Source organism: Rhinichthys klamathensis, unplaced genomic scaffold (genome assembly GCF_029890125.1).
Source record: "Rhinichthys klamathensis goyatoka isolate OS25496 unplaced genomic scaffold, OSU_Roscu_1.1 h1tg000210l_1, whole genome shotgun sequence".
NCBI classification, from domain to species: domain Eukaryota; kingdom Metazoa; phylum Chordata; class Actinopteri; order Cypriniformes; family Leuciscidae; genus Rhinichthys; species Rhinichthys klamathensis.
In genome coordinates, this window is record NW_026606735.1 from 426,432 (window position 1) to 445,918 (window position 19,487).

The 19,487-nt window shown below is 39.8% G+C and overlaps 1 protein-coding gene across 1 annotated transcript; it reads right to left on the reverse strand.

Annotated features, from left to right (window-relative positions):
• Positions 1 to 11,408: 11,408 nt before the first annotated feature.
• Positions 11,409 to 17,357, reverse strand: LOC130097106 (chemerin-like receptor 1). The gene is made up of 2 exons (XM_056263804.1): positions 17,153 to 17,357; positions 11,409 to 12,423 (listed from the first exon to the last, which is right to left on the reverse strand). The coding sequence occupies exon 2, from the start codon at positions 12,411 to 12,413 to the stop codon at positions 11,415 to 11,417; it is 999 nt and encodes a 332-aa protein (XP_056119779.1). The 5' UTR covers positions 12,414 to 12,423; positions 17,153 to 17,357; the 3' UTR covers positions 11,409 to 11,414.
• Between the last annotated feature and the right edge of the window lie 2,130 nt (positions 17,358 to 19,487).

The following is a 19,487-nucleotide window of genomic DNA, read 5'->3' on the forward strand; positions in this document are numbered from 1 at the left end:
GGTGCCGTGAAGTTGTGATGCCGCTGTGTTGCTATGGGTCGCGTCTTCAAGCAAGTTGATGGAAATCGCCGTGCTGCTGCATAAGGATTGGAAGCATCTGTCATCAGTTTAACAGCTCATCCTTGGTTCACAGCCTTTCGTGATCAAGAGACTCTGTGACTTTATCCTTTTTCACTTTATGGGACATTTCGCTCTTATCATTGACATTGAGTTTATGTTTGTATGTGTGTGTGAACTTGCAGGATATTTTATCGCTCATGATGAGTAACGGCAAGAGATATTTACCTGACCAATTCACTCCTAGTCCAGTAGGCAGAGGCAGAGGGGTTTTAGGTGTACCAATTCCCTTTTCAATTGACAGTCCCAATACTGGGAATAGCGATAGCAGACCTGGCATTACAAGAAGGGTGTGTACTGTAAGAGAGTCAGATACAGCAGACATGCAGTCAGATGTCAATCAAAAGTCTAGAGATTTCAGCACGTCAACACCTAATACTGAACATGGTGTGCCTGATATGTTAGGGCAAATGAGTTCAATTGTCCATCAGATTGGTCAACAGTTAGCAGACAACATTATGACCCATCTTAGTCCTTTTAGCTTGAACACTGACATGCCAAATAAACAACACCCTGACGATTCTAAGGCTAATAATAGCACTCCAGGCATGGTAAATCTGTCGCAAAGTCAAGTAATTCATCACCGAAAAGTCAAGGAGCCACCTTCATTCAGAGGGGATAGTTCTGACACAATTGAAATTGAGGAATGGGAGGATCTGATGAGGACATTTGTTAAAAAGAGCAGCATGAATGCTGATGAACATGTGGAGGAAATCCTTGTGCACCTGCGTGGAAAAGCAAAAGATGTAGTCAAGTTCTGGATCAGGAACTGTGATTCTGCCACCACTGTCTGTCCAAATTCTGTCTATAGCCTGTTGCGCAAACATTTCAGTTGTAATCATTACTCACCTGTCCCGCTTGCTGATTTTTACACTACCTTGCCTGAGGAGGATGAGAATCCATACGACTACTGGCTGAGACTCAACAAGGCAGCGGATGTTGCTTCTGAATGTCTGAGAGAGCAAGGTAAAACGCTTGACAAGCCCGGTGTAGAAGTGGTCCACATGTTTATCAGACACTGCCCGAGTAAAGACTTAGCCCTGACTTTCAGGTCCAAACCGATTGGCAAGTGGTCAGCACATGAAGTACAGGCTGTACTTAACGACTATCAGTCTGATTTGTCTTTCAAAGCCACCAGTACAGTGCATCGTAGCCAAAGTGAAAAGGTTTCAGTCAACAAGATTGATTTTAATGCAGTTCCAGTGCCCGCTCACACAGTGTGCGAACAACAACAGAAAAGTACGGATTTATCTGCTCTTGAAAAAGTCATTGACATGCTTGAAAAAGTCCTGCTGACCAACACTAACAGACCTCAGTCTCTTCCAAAACGCCAGCCTTATAGGAGTCTCCCTAGGATTGAAGGTTTTGATGCTTTACCGTGTGCTATCTGCAAAGATGCTGCTCACTCTGCCTTAACGCATTGTCGTGAGCACCGACTGTGTTTCCAGTGTCAGTCACCAGGTCACTCCAGACGTTTCTGTCCTGGGTGGAGGAGACAATCGCCTCAGCCTGATCAGGAAAACTAGCAGGTCTGTGCATAAGGGAGGTTAGTACAGACCAGATTGATAACCCTCCCAGTTCTGACTCACAAGATTATGAGTCTGTATTTGAGCAGCTCAAACCCAGTGTCTCTCCTGATAAAACTGCTGTCTTTCAAGGAATACAACGAGTCCCCAGAGCCGATTCATTATTTTAAACAACTGTATCTGTTGAAAATGGCCCGTCTTTCTCTGCATTACTCGACAGTGGTTCAATGGCCTGCACTCTCAGCGAGGCTGCTGGAGCTAGTTTGTTGGCAAGTGCTCCCATGCTGACAAAGTGTTCTGCCAATGATGTTGTTATTATTGGATGTGGTGGTCATCGAGTAACACCAACTGCAATGTATGATCTGTCTGTCTGTGTTTACGGATGTAAAATGATAATACCTGTGCTGATTGTTCCAGGACAGACAGATGAGATGATCTTGGGCAGTAATGCCATCAAAACCATGTTGACTCTTCTGAAGAATACAGATGACTACTGGAAATTGATCTCACTTCCAAGCGGTAATGGAGAGAACGAGAGTTTAGAGTTTATTTCTTTGCTGTCCAACACACAAAGATGGAGAGGTGATCACGCACCTGGAAAAGTAGGTACTGTTAAGCTCAAGCACTGTGTGATACTGCAGCCTCAGAGTGAACATCTTGTTTGGGGCAAGCTTCCTGTCAACACCGCAATGTCTGTGGGGAGTACGGTGCTTGTGGAACCCACCCAATCCAAATGTGGCCCTAAACATATCATGGTAGGCCGAGTCATTACACCTTTGTGGGGCGACGGATGGATACCTGTGAAAGTTATGAATCCTACGAATAATGTGTTGATATTAAGAAGAAATGCAAAGATTGCAGACGTTTCTCCATGCATCGCAGTGGAAGATCTTCCAGAGAGCGACCATATTCAGTCTCAAATTCAATACTTTCAACATGAGGAAGCTTCTCAGGGATCTGAGGAGGAGATGGTGCATATCTTGAATGACTTGGGGTTGAAAGACCTGGATCTGACAGCATGTGAAGTGTCCTCAGCATGGAAAATTAAGTTACTTCGTCTCATTGAGAAATACGAGTCCATATTTTCAAGGGACAAGATGGACTGTGGTGAAACCAAAGATTTTGTACATCGGATCCGCCTAGTGGACGACAAACCTTTTCGTCTCCCGTACCGTCGTGTGCCTCCAAGTCATTATGAGAAGCTGAGAGTAGCGCTGGATGAGATGGAAGAGAAGGGTATTATCAGAAAATCAAATAGTGAGTATGCTTCTCCTCTTGTCCTGGTGTGGAAAAAGAACGGTGATCTGAGGATCTGTACCGACTTTCGATGGTTAAACGCCAGGACCGTGAAAGATGCCCATCCTCTGCCACACCAGTCAGACGCCTTAGCTGCTCTTGGGGGGAATGCTTTCTTCTCCACTATGGACCTTACCTCAGGCTTCTATAATGTTCCGTTACATGAGGACGATAAGAAATATACTGCTTTCTCGTCGCCATTTGGATTGCATGAATATAACAGGATGCCGCAGGGCCTCTGCAATAGTCCAGCTACATTCATGCGCATGATGATGTCAATCTTTGGTGACAAGAACTTCACAAGTTTACTGTGCTATCTTGATGATCTCATGGTCTTTGCTTCCAACGAGCAGGTTGCACTCATCAGGCTGGAGATGGTGTTCTCAAGACTCAAAGCCCACAATCTCAAGCTTTCCCCTAAGAAGTGCCATTTCTTGAGAAAGTCAGTAAAGTTTCTTGGACATGTCATTTGTGGAGATGGTGTTAAGACAGACTTTGAGAAAGTAAAGGCCATTACAGATGTTCAAGCAGTGGACTTAATGGACTCTGATGGAATCACTCCATGCCATAAGAAAATTAGATCGTTCTTAGGTATGGTGTTATACTACCAACATTTTATGGAGAGATGTTCTGTTAAAGCTAAACCCTTGTTCGATCTTATCTCGAAGACAGACACTAAGGGCTCCAGATTCAGAAGGAGGAAACTTACCTCAAAGGCTGTGTGCGTTAAACTCTCACCAACAGACTGGACAGACAAATGCCAGAAAGCATTTGACACTTTGAAGGAGGACCTTCTCATGAGTGTAACACTAGCACACCCAGACTTCGAACGCGACTTCATACTGGCTGTAGATGCCTCGTTTGATGGATTGGGCGCTGTTCTTTCCCAGATCCCAGAGGGTAGCACTATGGCCAGGCCGGTGGCATTTGCTAGCAAGACGCTGTCACGTTCTCAGCTAAATTACCCAGCTCACAGGCTAGAGTTCCTCGCACTTAAGTGGGCGATATGCGACAAGTTCCATTATTGGTTGAAGGGGCGTCATTTTACAGCTTGGACGGATAATAATCCCCTCACCTACATACTCACCAAGCCAAGACTCGATGCTTGCGAGCAACGCTGGGTTGCTAAGCTGGCCTCCTTCAGCTTCGACCTGAAATATGTACCCGGCTCTAAAAACATAGTTGCAGACGCGTTGAGCAGGGAACCTTTTGTCCAATCCAGTGTGAGTCATCGACTCGTGACTGAGCCTTACCAGTCTTTGCTCAATCAGGTTGATGGAGTTGTAGATCAAGTCGTCCAAGATTCCTTCCGACTTACCACCAACTGTCAAGTACTGAGTCCTGCTGATGATTCCTCTGGTGCAGCTGAAGTTGGCAGTCGATGTCAGATGTCTACTGATGCTATGAGTTCACAGGATGTAGCTGCAGTATTTGACGCTCATTCTTCTGGTGGTGTAGGACGATTCATGGGCGTGGAATCCATCCAGCAATTCCTCGATGTGGACCAGACTGCTGCACTCAACGTGAGCACACTTTCAGCCGCACAAGAACAGGATACCGCTGTGAGTAGAGCACTCTTTTACGTTCAGAGACACAGACGTCCTGACAAGCGTGAACGTGCTAGTGAGCCTCGTACTGTCCTGCGGCTTCTTAAGCATTGGACTAAACTTATCATCAGAGATGGCATGCTTTTTAAAGTCAAAAGAGACAACCAAATGAACAAGAAGTTGTATCAATTCATTGTCCCAGATGCTTTAAAACAACAAGTGCTTCATGGTCTGCATGATGTGGCTGGTCATCAAGGGCGCTCCAGGACTCTCTCATTGGCCAGACAACGGTTCTTTTGGACAGGTATGGAATACGACATAGTGAATTATGTGAGGAACTGCATGCGATGTATTGTAGGCAAGACACCTGAACCGAAAGATCGTGCTCCCCTTGAGAACATATGCACCACTGAGCCGATGGAACTCATCTGCATTGATTTTTGGACAGCAGAGCAGGGTGATAAGAGTGTGGATGTCCTGGTAGCAACGGACCATTTCACCAAATTAGCCTACGCCTTTCCCTGTAAGAACCAGTCTGCAAAGCAGGTTGCTCATCATTTATGGAACGGTCTCTTCTGCATTTATGGATTCCCTAGGCGTGTGCATTCAGATCAAGGTCCAAGTTTTGAGAGCAAACTGATGGAGTTGCTGAATATGGCGGGTGTCAATAAATCACACACCACTCCTTACCACCCAATGGGAAATGGGATTACTGAACGCTTCAACAGAACCTTAGGGAACATGATAAGAGCCTTACCTCCCCAGTCCAAAGTCAAGTGGCCACAGTCTTTGCAGATGCTGACATTCTGTTATAACTGCACCGTTCACGAGACCACAGGCTTTGCGCCTTTCTATCTGATGTTCGGGAGAGTTCCGCGTCTTCCAATCGATGTGATGTTCCAACATGTTCTGAGGGATGATGCTGTTGTTAAGTATTCAGATTTCGTATCCAAGCTTAAATGTGACCTTGGTGAAGCTGCAAAAATTGCACAGAAGCACAGTTCAACTGAGCAAACCCGTCATGCAAGGATCTACAATCGGAAAGTGAGGGGATCACCTTTGACCATGGGCGACAGAGTCCTTCTGGCAAATCGTGGTGAGCGTGGCAAACGGAAAATTGCAGACAAATGGGAGTCCAACCTCTACGAAGTGATGTCAGTGAGATCGCCCATTAATGTCTATCGGATAAGAGACACGGAAACAGGCAGAGAAAAGATTGTGCACCGGAATCTCTTACTCCCTGTTAACTTCCTGTACAAAGATGAAGTCGATTTACCATCTAAGTCGCATTCAAGTAATTCGACTGCAAACTTACCTGATCTTCCTGAGAGTGATGCAAGAACGGCTCACTGGGTTATGCAGTCTGATCAGAACGACTGCCCTGATAATGACAGTGACTCAGTTGCTTTGTCCAGAGTTCAGTGTTCTTTGGATGTACAGAATTCCAATTCGAAGGCAGACTCTGATATCTGTGACCGCTCTGTACGCAGTTAACTGGAATGTGACGTTCCGCATTTGTTAGAAGGACTACCTACTGACGATGAGTTAGATCAGAGTTCCTCTCAGCACTCCTTGACAACGCCAGTTTTTCCACTTTCACATGTAGTCAATAACCCTGTTCCGGATACAGTTGACCCTGTAATTTGCAATCAACCAAAACACTTTCAGACAGGCACACTCAGTACTAGGGCTGGTAGGACCATTAAACCTCCACAAAGATTGATCTGTGAGATGAATAGTCAGGTTGTGCATGATTCATCATCCCCAGTGGTTTCTCTTTTTGATGTCGTGAAAAGCCTTTTTCATGGGTAAATTATGAGTCGGACATCGTTTTGAGTGGAGATTTTTTCCCTTAAGAAATAAATTCAATCCTTGACTTGTGTATGTGAAGAGAGGTGTTTAGGGCATCTCTTTAGTCTATGTTAAGTCTGGATTTTGGTACCGGTCCATACTTGCATACTTCCTATGGAGGAATTTTGTAATTGATATGTACGCTGCAATTTGTCTAGGAGTTTCACATCTTTTCTCTTTTCCAGTCATCTTTGTTTTTTTCTCCTTTTCTGGTTCTTGTATTGTATTCTATTATTCAGGCACTTCCCCAGTTTAGCATAATTTAAGGGGGGTGCATGTAACGGAGTGTAAAATGTTAAATTACTGCATAAATGGGGACAGCGCCATCTGGCTGATGCGTGATGGCATTTAGTGCACGGAATAGGGACCACCCACAGCAGAGATAATGAGACACGCTGTGGGTAAGTTGCACTTTTCGAGCAGTCGGAGAATTATCAGTTAAAAGTGTCCAAAACACATAAAAAACTGCTTTATTGTGAATTGATCTTACAATGGACTTGTTAAGCAACTTTTGATATGTGTTTGGCGTCGAGTGTGTTATTTTATATTGAGTTATTCCGACTTTGTATTACGAGGCACAATCGTAATTCATTTGTGCATTGTCTTGTGTTTTATGTAGAACTGATTCATTCTCCATAAAGTGAAACCCCTATTTCCACGTTTATATCTCCATTGTGCAGGTAATGTGTATAAAATATGTTGTTATAATGTGTTTAATGGATTAATTGTTTTACTCATGTAGTATTGTGTATATTCACCACTAGGTGGGAATGTTTCTCTTTACATTTATTTTAATTGAGATGTTCATCATTTCATTGAGTTGATTTGTGAGTAATTCAGTGAAAATGTATTATAATTGTCTGTCTGCAAAATTGTACTCACTATACGATCACAACGCAAAAAGATTAAAAAAAGAAAGAGTACTGTTTTAAATAAACACAGCAGAGATAATGAGACACGCTGTGGAACTGATTCATTCTCCATAAAGTGAAACCCCTATTTCCACGTTTATATCTCCATTGTGCAGATCTCCATTGTGCAGAACACCCAGGCAAGACCGTCACATATATCACTGTATTAGTCCATTAAGCTACGTTAAGCGTTTTATATGTCCACCAGGGGAATCCTGACGTATTGAGGGAAACCCTAGTAGCTACTGCATGCAGCACAATCGCTGCAATATAAGGTTAAGGCAACTAAACAACCAAGAGAAATATATGTCAAACTCAAATGTAACACTTCATCTGTACATCGGCATCGGGGGAATAACATTATAATATCGTTCACGGTAGAGAAAGATGCATGTAGGCTACACAGGAAAAGTAATTGTGAAGACACTGAATTTCACATAAAACAGACGTCAAAATAATCACAAATACACTTTGTTGTAGTAAATAAGTTTTTATGAATGAATGGCTTGCTCTAACTGTTGCTCTGGTCTTCGTCAACAACACGCGCTTGCACCCCCTGCTGGTGAGGTCGACTAACAGCAGATGGAGATTATTCTCGGTAATCTACTGCTTTTCCTGCAGTTCCTGGATGTCAACGTTGAATTTACTGTCGAATTTGAACCACTGAATTTGTGGAAGCGAATTTGCAAAGCGAAATAAAATGGACTGAACCCCGCCTGTTGAATATTATAGGTTGTATTTTTAATCAGTTTGAATATTTTGGAAGTGAAATATGAAAGGTGAATATGGATTATTGAAATTTTTACTAATGAAAATGTGTTTGAAATGTTTTGAATTGAAATATTCACAGCTTAAATATTCAACCATGCTAAATTTCAGCCCATAAAAATGCAAGCCCTAAAAATACAATGCATAAAAATGCAAGCAGGGTTAATGCAATGCATATTTTTTTCAAGTAGTGCAATTCAACAGGCTTTTTGTTTCAAAAACATTTGGCATTATTTTACTTTCATAGTTATTGTATTAAAGTTTTGACCCCTCAATGTAAGTCTATGGGCTTTTTGTGATCTTTAATCTTCATTTTTAGGAAAACCATAAGTCGGATCAGTTTGAAGACACATAGCACACAGAGTCAGAACAGTCTGAAGTTCTGACTGAGTTTGGTGATTGTAGCTTTAACCCTTTGATCCGTACGATCACACCTATCACATACAGCACTATTGTGGCTGCGGTGTGAAGTATGACGTGTCACCATGGAAATGATTTTGTCTAGCCAACATAAATATCCTGGCTCTTCCAAGCTTTATGATGGGAGTGAATGGTATCATAGATTTTGTAGCCCAAAAAGAGCATCCATCCATCATAAAAGTAATCCATTCTGCTCCAAGAAAAATATCCATATTTATAACTTTATAAACTATAATCATTGGCTTTCGGTAACGGGCTCATGCAAGTCTAGTTCCGGCAGAAGAGTGACCTCTAAACCCGACGCATGACATACTGACAAACGTGGAAACATAGAGGATAGAGCAACACAAAACTCAGTCACAAATTAGAAGTCCAAAACGAGAATTATCGGAGGATTTTGATATTAGAGAATAGGAGCTTGAGTTTGTTGCCCAGCCCTGTTTGTTTGAACCGTGAGAGGTGTCTACTCTCACGGTCTCACCTAAGCTTACTCTGCTCCTACATTCGACATCATACGTCGGATCAGTGGTCACTCTTCCGCCGGAACCAGACTTGCGTACGGGCGTTATCGGAAGCCAGTTTTGTAAAATTATAAATATGGATATTTTTACAAAAACGCATCGCTTTGCTACAGAAGGCCTTTATTACCCCCCTTGGAACCGAATGGATTACTTTTATGATGGATGGATGGATGCGCTTTTTGGGGCTTCAAAATCTATGGTAAAATTCACTCCCATTATAAAGCTCGGAAGAGCCAGGATATATATTTTAAAGTGGTCATATAATGGTACATGCACTTTTACAAGTTGATTGTACTGAGTGTTGGCAGTGCCTGTACACAACCATCATAATGATAAAAATCCATCCAGTGTTTTTATTTTAATATCCTTATATGTTTTCCCCTGCCTCAAATTGAGCCGTTCGATTTTGTGACGTCACTAAATCGGACGCCCCTCCCACGATTGATAATTGACAGCAGTGTTTCAACACAGACCCGCCCTGAGCGAGCTCATCATAGTCCGTCATTGTTGATAGACTGGAGCAGAATGGCGTCTAAGCGATTGTGGTGTTCTGTTCTTGGGTGTAATAACGAACATAGCAGTCATTTTGATGTTCCTAAATCCGAACCGCTGAAGACGCAGTGGCTGAGTTTTGTTTTCGAAGGGAATATTCCCCACGATAAACATAATTTCTCACCAGACTGCTTTATAAACGAGGGTCAGTATAAAGCTGGTTTTGCTAAGAAGTTGCTCCTGAAAAAAGAATCGGTACCAACTATTCGTGTTCCTGCTGCACCTCCAGAAGAGTAAACACATAGCGTCAGTAAACACATAGCATTCGTATCTCACTACTCTACCCTGCCAGTGCATACAAAAATAGGTCAAAGTGACATTACGTTAACCAACCATTCAGAAACGTCCTGTTCGAGCCTAAATTGCCGAACTTCTTTGCGGCCGTCATCTTGTTCCGGGTCCGACTCCGGTTCAAACTGACACTGTTGCACAGATGTGTCCTCAGAGACTCCCGCTGCCATTCTTGTTCCAAAATATACCCTCAACTGTTGTCATTGTCAAGGCAACACTCCACGTGTGTTGTGTCAAAACCACTGATCTATATAATGATCAGAGGGGCGGGGTTGAGCAAAGCTCATTTTCATTTAAAGGCATATGCACTGAAACGGGTGCTGAAAACAGAGCTGTTTTTGACCAGGTAAAATGGTTGTTTAGTGTAGTGCAGAGACCAGTCTATGACAGAGACGCTCTGCGTGAGTGGTATTTACGACAGTAACATTAAATACAAGTACTACTCAGCGACTCTAGGGGTCGCTGTTTGATAAAAACGGAATTCCTGCATAGTGTGCCTTTAACTTGTACAAAAATGGCATTATATGACCCCTTTAATAAAACTCTGATTGTGTTTGGCTGATAGAAGAAAGTCATGTAAACCTTGAGGGTTGAGGGTGAGTAAATTCTGGAATAATTTAAATTTTTGGGTGAACTAACCCTTTAAAGTACAAATTCAGAATTGTATTCTACACTTTGTACAAACCACAAGCTAATAATAGCAGTGGAAAAAAGTTCAGCCTTGACAGGAAATGTTGTACTCAACGCAGGCAGAACACATACATGGTGCAGGTGAAACGTACTTTTTGCTATTGCTTTACTCATATGCAATTACTCAGCATATGCGATTTTATTTAATGCCAGCTATAATGTAAATGTTACATATGTTATAAATATATATTTGAAAGAATCTAGCACTCTGAAGTGCTCTGATGATTGACAGATGAATTGTCACAATCTATTAAATGCTTTGAAACACTTTTTCCATGCATGTTTAGAGCTACTGCATGGTGGCAGTTGCTCTGTCTGCATCTTGCATCATGGACCTTGTGCATGCATGCAGAATGAAATCCTCTTTAAATCATATTTAAATCTACTCTTACATAAAATCAGTCTGCACACGTTTCATAAATAAGGCCCACTGCACACAAACATATTCTCAACTTTGGATCACCGTATATTCTCTCTTTCTGATTTAAAACAAAACAAACAAAAAAAAACACAAACAGACAAACGTATAATAATATATTCATTTGTATTGTATTAATTACAGCATAAACAGGTTTATAAATGGTTACATTTATACTGTATATATAAGATACATCATTAAAGTATTATGACAACACATCAACAATATTATAATACAGCACCAATACATATTAAAAAAAAAACTCCAAAGAAAAACAATGGCAAAAAGGTTGATTCATATACAATAGGAAATATATATTGGGTTAATAGTGTTCCGTAGCAATTCTTATTGAGTAAATGAGACCAATAAAGATAATGGTTATGTAAGTGTATACATATGATGTTGTTCAGCACATGATCTTGTTCATAACAAAGAATGAAATTGGAGCATACAGGGGGCCATAGAGAATCTTGGTTTTGACATTCCAGAGTCTAATTGTCTACTGCTTAAAGACGCCTCTTTAAGGGCACCATATCCCTCTCATCAATGTGATTCTCATTGTGATCTGGGTCATGCCCCATCCACCTCATTTTAAAACTGCGTCCCAGTAACAGAAAGATGAGTGGGCTGGTAAAGAGGTGGGTTGTGGCCAGTACGGTAGCAGCCGGAAGTCCATATTTTGAAATGTTTTCACCCAGGCTGCCGCTTATAGTGGCCTGAAGCATAGTTAAGACGATTTGAGGGCCCCAGCACACAAAGTAGGCAATCTTTATAGCACAGATGATTTGTGCCTGCATCCTACATAATTTACATAATTTATGAGATGATGTCACACAACAGCTGAGAAACACTACCAAAGCTGGCACCACTAGCCCGAGGAGAAATCGCATGACAATGACAGCCTTCAGCCTTGTAGTGCCGTCTTGAGTTGTTCTGGAGTTGTCCAAGTCATAGTCATCAATGCAATGAAAATATCGGACCTCTCTGGAAAACAGCGAAGGACATGCCAAGACTGCTGCAATAGTCCAAGAGAATGAAATCAGAATGATGTTACAATTCTTTATCTTTTTTGTGCACATGGTCTTTAAAAGAGTAGATTTAATGCTCCAGAGACTCAGCGTGGTTGCCGTGAAGAACATACTGCCGTAGATGATATAGGATGACAGCTTGCAAGTTGCATTTCCGTAATTCCATTTAAAGTTATTGTAAGCATATAGGAGCTGAAACACAACAGATGTACAGGAGGCTAAATGTGTTACAGCCAATGCCATAATCCAAATGGCAACCTCCTGAAAACTCTTGTATTTCCGGCAGCTGATGACAATGACAGTGAAGTTGAGGGTGACACCAAGGATGAGAACAATACAATATGTAATGAAGTAGGTCATCCAGATATGAGTTTTGTACTGATTACTGCTTGTATTTGTTTCTACTTTTTTAAGTTCTTGAATGATAGAATCATAGTCTAGGCCTATATTGGTCCAGTTGCTGTTATCTGCCGACATCTTGTAAATCCTGAAACAAAATGAAATGGATTATTTCACTGTGAATACGCTGCCCTGGAAGCAGAGCCGGCCCAAGGCATAAGCGAACTAACATGCGCATACACTGTGCGATTTTGAACCGAATTCAGAATCATGCGACTCTATTTTGAGTCGGGACTATTTTCAGCTTTGTCGTGCGTAATTTGTCTTGCACTGTTTGTGCAGTGTACAGGGGAAGAGAGAGGAGATTAACCTCTCCCAACCTGTGTTGTGCCGAATTCTGACCCCCGCCAAATTATTACTTAATTATTAATTATTAATTATTAATCAGATACTGACTTCAACGAGGGGGGTAATAATTTGGCAGGGAGTCGAAATTCGGCACAACACTGGCAATCGGATGGTCAGATGAATTTCTGGCATGTCAGGGTATCGCAGTTGAAGCAGAGCTACGAACCGATCGCCCTAAAACTCAGTGTTTTTTCCTTCACTGCAAATCCGCGAGGACAGAAGTTAAACCATTTAATCTTTAATGCAGCAAGAAAGAAAACAAAAAGAGAGAGATCTTTAAGTTCTGTCGCTATCAACCTAATGTGAACCGTTGTCCATCATTTGGCAATTATGAAAAAATGTCGCTATAGCCTATTGTATTATTCGTTTTAAACCAAGTGGATATCACACAACACAAGCAATGCAAACTTTGCGTGAGAGTTATGCCGGTGAAGAAGTCACCAACAAGTGAAAGTAAAAACTGACTAGATTTCGGCACATATTCCCGCAAATACAACTAGAGATAGGGCTAAATCAAACATAAACATATGTAGTGAAAAAAAGAGAAGAGAAGTAGGGTAAAGTCAGCAAAATTTGGACCTCAGCTAAATGGGACGAATAAGCTTTTTCTTGTGGTGCTCTTTAAAGAAAATTGCGATAATGATGGGTGGTCTTGAAATGTTGTCACAACAGTACTTAATTTGAATATCAACATTTGATTGGTCAATATAAAACGTGTGTGTGGTTACTACTCAAGTGCTGGAATGTCTGAGAAAGCACATGTTAAGTACCTGTAGTTTAAGTCTAATAAAATTGTTAAGGTTGAAATTTTAATACAAACAGTATTTCAATATACAATATACATTTTTATTACATCTGTTCATGTGATTATAACATTTTATGCAATGATGTGCAAATTTCTTCGTTCCATTTAAAAAATATATCAAGTTTTGTTACTGTCCCAATTTACCTTAACATGTTAGATAAAATGGGACAGTAGCATTCAGCTAAAGTGGGACATCCTATAAAATAAAAGATAATAAATTGCTTAATGTGAAAAGTTTTGTTTTTCATAAAATGTCACAAAGCTATAGGCAGAAGAAGAAAAAAAAAACATGTCAGCCAAACAAGAGAAGTACAAAGAATGAACAAAGAATAAAAGGGGCAACCAATGAGTACAGGATAAGACTGGAGGCAGGCTAGGAACCTAGGTTTCTTTTTATTTGGCCAGGGCATGGTGTGTTCCAAAATCCACCCTTTAAAAAAGAGTGAAAGGTGTTGTGAGTGGATGTAGTCATGTCTCTGGCAGAAAACTTTTTGTCAGATTCGTCTGAGAAGAAGCTTGCAAACATGTTGAAGCTTCTTTTGTAGAGATGTGCATAAAATAGCTTTTGAATATGCAAAAGCTAATGAAAACAAAAACATTGCTTTTTACTGAAAGGTCAAAGGTTATTACTGGTTCAAAACGTAAAAAAAAAAAGAAGAAGCCCAGAGCTGTGCATGGCATCATCAACAACAACACAATCAGATAGTGTGTATGTTTTAATTAAAGCTGCCGTAGGGAGTTTTGAGAAAACGTTGACTTAGCCTGAAAATTTGAACAAGCACAACTTACAGGTCCTACCCCCTTCCTCTCTGCTGCGCTACAGCCCTCCCTCCACAACTCGTCCTCCACAGCGGAGCCTGTCGTGAACGTGCAGGCTAGTAAACAGGGCCACCGATAACAGCAGATAAAAAGTTATATGGCACATTCACTAATAGGGACTAAACGTCAACAATATGCTTTACATTGACTATGGCCTGCCCGTACTTTGACTACAAACCTCAAATCATTATGTATTTTGCAATACATGTAACTTTATAACGTTGCACTCTTTCTATAAGTTATAAATAGCTAGTAAGATAACGTTAATATAACGGTAACTAACGTTACAGTATGTAAGTAATTATTCCAGCGATATATAATGCTAGATAAGGTGTGCTAGTACATTATTTCAGCAACATGACAAGCCAGTGAATTAGCAGGTTTCAATTGTTGCTTAGCAGAGTGTGTGACATTATATCTACATGTTATGCGCTAGAGTTTTGACACAGAGTCAATGGGCTCTGTGTAATTCTTTCTTTTTCGCTTGTTTATCGTCATCAGTCTTTTTCCTTTTACCTCTTTTTTTTTGAGCAGGTGTCACTCGAGAATTGGCCGTTTAAGGCTGTTTCTCCGTCATAAGCACAGCTGCAGCTCGCCGGCAATCTTGAGTTTGAACGATGGCTCGCGCTCCGGCGCTCGCGCTGTGCAAGAGAGGGGTGTGATCAGCGCGTACACGAGCGTGACTGACACTGCTAAGACATTCCTCCTGGCTCTGATTGGTTGTTTCTGACCGGGAGCATGTATTTCTTGCAAATGGCAATAGGACCACAGGGAGGAGCCAGAGGAGCTTGATTTTTACACAGATTATCTGTCTCACATTCTACTGTCAGGACATAATGACAGTTTTAGCAAATACATTTTTTCAAAAGTTACCTACAGCAGCTTTAAGTTATTATTTTACATTTTGAAAAATTTCTATTGAAAAAAAAAAGATTTTTTACAATATCCTGTTGTAACCAATTGTATTATCCAAGTCAAGTCAAGTCATCTTCATTTATATAGCGCTTTTAACAATGAATTGTTTCAAAGCAGCTTTACAGAGATAAACATATAATTTAAGGTAACAGATTGTTTTTGCGTTATAGCGGTTCTTGAATAATGTTACTTCCAGCTAAAGTTAACTTTGATTGATTCACCTCCGTCGAAATGATCAGACTAAACGCGAACCTGTGATTAACGCTGACGGCGTTCACATGCTCATTCAGAATTCTATAGTTATGTGCTTTTTAAAATATGTGCGCAGGTTTGTAATTCCAAGCACAAACTAGATGAAAATGTGTGTCCCACTTTACCAATTGCACTTTCCCAATTTACCTGAACATGGCTGTAGAATATAAATGGGTTCTTATCATTTTTGAATGTCTGTATAGGCCTATATCTTAAAAACCCACCCATAATTCTTTCAAAAAAATCGTATGCGATCTACTCGAACAGTGTGTGAGGTAACCTTGCTGAAATCGCACAGTGTATGCTATGCCCAGCGTAAGCGGCTGCTTTGAGCCGACAAGAGCACATGAAAGGACAGCTTGTTTTTTTACAGCGCAAAATGTTCTGGCGCCGCCCTACCAATACTGTATTTGCGTGTGCTTTAAAGCCTTGACTGTAAAACATTTAATTCGTGTCCTGCTCTGACACGCGCTTTTTCTTAGCGCGTACACCCGAAGCGCGGTCACACAGCAGACTTGTAAACCTGCTGCGCCTTGTCCTTAAAGGGATGGTTCACCCAAAAATGAAAATTCTGTCTTAATCACTCATGTTGTTCCAAACCTGTATTAATTTCTTTCTTATGCTAAACGCAAAAGAAGATATTTTGGAGAATGTTTCCCATTGACTTCCATAGTAGGAAAAAAATACTATTATGAAAGTCAATGGGGACCAGCAACTATTTGGCTAACCATATTCTGCTAAATAACTTTTATGTTCAACAGAAGAAAGAATCTCATTCAGGTTTAAAACAACTTGAGGATGAGTAAATGATGACATAGTTTTATTTTTTGGATGAACTATTCCTTTAATGTTGATAAATGTATTGTTGTTTTCTTGTTACAAGTCCATCTGATCTGTTCATTTTATGTCGTTATTTGAGTTTTTAATTTAATATTGTCCATTTTGTACATTCATTTATTATATAAGAAGATTCTTTAAAGAATAGTGCAGACAAAAAAAGCTTTTCAGAAGTGGTGACTATGAACTGACTTTTTGTTTTGCTTTTGAGTGAACTGTTCCTTTAAGGAGGAGTAAAACATGTTTCTTTGTGCAAATGACGCACTAGTGAAAGCATGGAATGCTCTCATGTTCTGTACTATCTTCAAGGATAAAATATCATCTATATTTTAGAAATATCTTATGTCTATAGTCAATGTCACTGAAATCCTTATACTTTGATCAGTGATGAACGCATTTAAATGCCTTATATTATAATCAGGGAAAAACATTAGATACTTAGAATGTCAACAGAAAAACTGTAAAACCTAGTAATTCAAATATCACACACATAAAAAATGCTAAATGTAATATTATGAATGAAAACATTTACGAAGCATTTCCATAACAAATAGAAAAATCATTACACAGTTACAAAAACAGTAATATCTGCAAAGCAACACTCCATGCATGTTAAAAAAAATCTTATTATATATATAAAATATTATATATATATGTTTTAATGCTTTGCTTTCTACGGAAGCGTATTGCATTCACTTGAGGAAAAAAATCTCATGAAAAATGATCTTGTAATTCTGAGATAATTAACTTGTTAATTCAGAAAAACAGTAGATTTTTTTTCCTCAAGTGAATGCAATACGCTTCCGTAGCTTTCTGCATACTTTCTGCAAAATATTCTTACCTTTGGCAGCAACAGTGCAGAATGAGGAAAATCAGAAGAGTGTGTCCATCTGAGAGAGCTCTGAATATGAGAGTAAAAACAATACACTGAATATTTAAGTTTCTTTTTGACGGCTGAAGCACTAGCTTGTTTTCGCCAGCTGCGATTTGAACTGCAGGATATTTTTGGACAAAGTCCAGAAATCCAAACAAGTCAGTCCCTGTTGGATTAATGTTGTTACACAACCGCATGTGGAAAAATAAGTTTTATTCTTCTAAAAAATATAACCATATTTAAAATGTCATGCCATTTATGCTAAAAGTTGACATCTGAGTTTGTGGTTCTAAGTTTAAAAGAGAGACTTGCACTTTCTTAACAAGTTGCCACATGTTGTTAACAGCAACAGCACCACCAGATTATGTTGAAAAAAATATTTTGTGGTAGCTTCACTCGGTTAAATTTTCAAATAGCACTTTACCAGAGGCTGAAGTCTTAAAAGTCCAGCTCAAAGATAATGAATTAAAAGCAACCTACCTTTATGGTTTGCTCTGTCCCCTTCCATTTCATGTGAGAACTGAGCTGACTGTATTGCCTGGGGGGTGAACAGATGTCTAGTTACAAAAACTAAATAGTTTAGATTTCGTGCCAACTGCCTAAGAATGAAGGATGTACCAACATTACACTGAGTTAACTGTTGTGCAGTTAATGATTAAACGTTTGTTTTGTACAACTTACTTCCTCACCTTGGGACCAATTCTATACTGGTGGTCCTATGCGTGGGAAATGGCTTTATTGGTTTCATAGTTAACTCTTTCCATGCCATTGGTTTTAAAGGGTAACTAAACACTAAAACTTTTTTTAGTTAATGATCTGTAAGAATTGAGCTTTATAAATGCTGTTCATTGATTCGAGTACATTTTTTGACATTTGTCTAAATATATACACTGATTGGCTTCATCACTCTGTCTCCTCTCCACCAGTAAGCTGGTGTGTGGTGAGCGTTCTGGCGCACTATGGCTGTCGTCGCATCATCCAAGTGGATGCTGCACATTGGTGGTGGTTGAGGAGATTCCCCCTTCCATGTGAAGCGCTTTGAGTGCCTAGAAAAGCGCTATATAAATGAAATGAATTATTATTATTAGTATTATTATTTGGGTATAAAGTGTTTTAATTTTCAAATATATGGTGTAACCATAAATACATAGACCCCCTATTGGCCGCTGCAGCGTATGTCAATGGCGCCGCCATGTTGGGGATGGCAACTTTCCCATACCTCTCATACCAGGAATTGAGAAAAATGCCTGTTTCGTGGGCTGCTTGGGGCTGTAAAAATCGCCACACAATTGAAAACAGCTTTCGAGGAATTACCTTTCACAAGGCAAGACTGAACGTTTGTTTTTGGTTGTATTTGGTCATGATTTAATTAGTAATAGTAACATTCAGAGGTTAAATTTATTAAATACTACTGTTATTGTGTCACGAAATGTAGTTTTAATAGTTTTTCAGTCGACAATGTAGTCGTTTAAAGCTGAAATATGTGGTTTGTTTATAAAGATAGCGCCTATTTAAAATTTTAAGTTGTAAGATGCTATCACCGGGGCTCAGCGCTCGTCTACCCCGCCTGGAACAGCCGTACCTCGGCCAGTGCTTCTGACGTTTGCCGCTGGCTCGGATGTCTCTAGTCTAGTGGTTAAACATGAGATATAATTCTTCTTGTGTATATCTAACGGGCGATCTTTGGTCTCATTAATCTATAAATGGTTCCCTGCAATCGGTTTGGCTGAGGGCAAAGTGAAGTTTCATAACTTTATATTTAGGCTATTTTAACGTTGTATCCTGCTGTATGTTTGACTGAAGCTACTTCTGTTATAATGGCTATTACTGATCAATAAAACTAAAATTTAACAAAAAAGAGTTAAATATTAAAGTCACTATTTAACTTATTTTTTATTGTGTATATTCTGTATATTGATATTTCTTATTCTATTGCTATATTACTATTAATAAACTATATGCTATTATCAATATTTTTATGATTGTATTATTGTACTTATGATATTATATAATTATACTATTCATTCCTATTTTATTTGCTGTATACTACTTGTTTATTTTAGTATTTATTACTTCTCATTTTATGTTATATTTACTATTTGCATTGCACTAGTTGTACCATAACATATGTAAATCATAAAGGATCCAGCCGTTATCTTTGTTATTGCTAAAATCTGGTCAATCACAGAAAATGCTTTTTCCACAATAAGAAAATTTATATCTCAGTATGGGGGTCTTCGCCATTCTTATCCAAGAATAAAAAGCCTAATACATGACAAGCCTGAGCTTTGACCATTCTTTA

Coding starts and splice junctions, on each gene's coding strand:
- LOC130097106 (XM_056263804.1), bottom strand. CDS start 12,413: ATGTCGGCAGATAACAGCAACTGGACCAATATAGGCCTAGACTATGAT.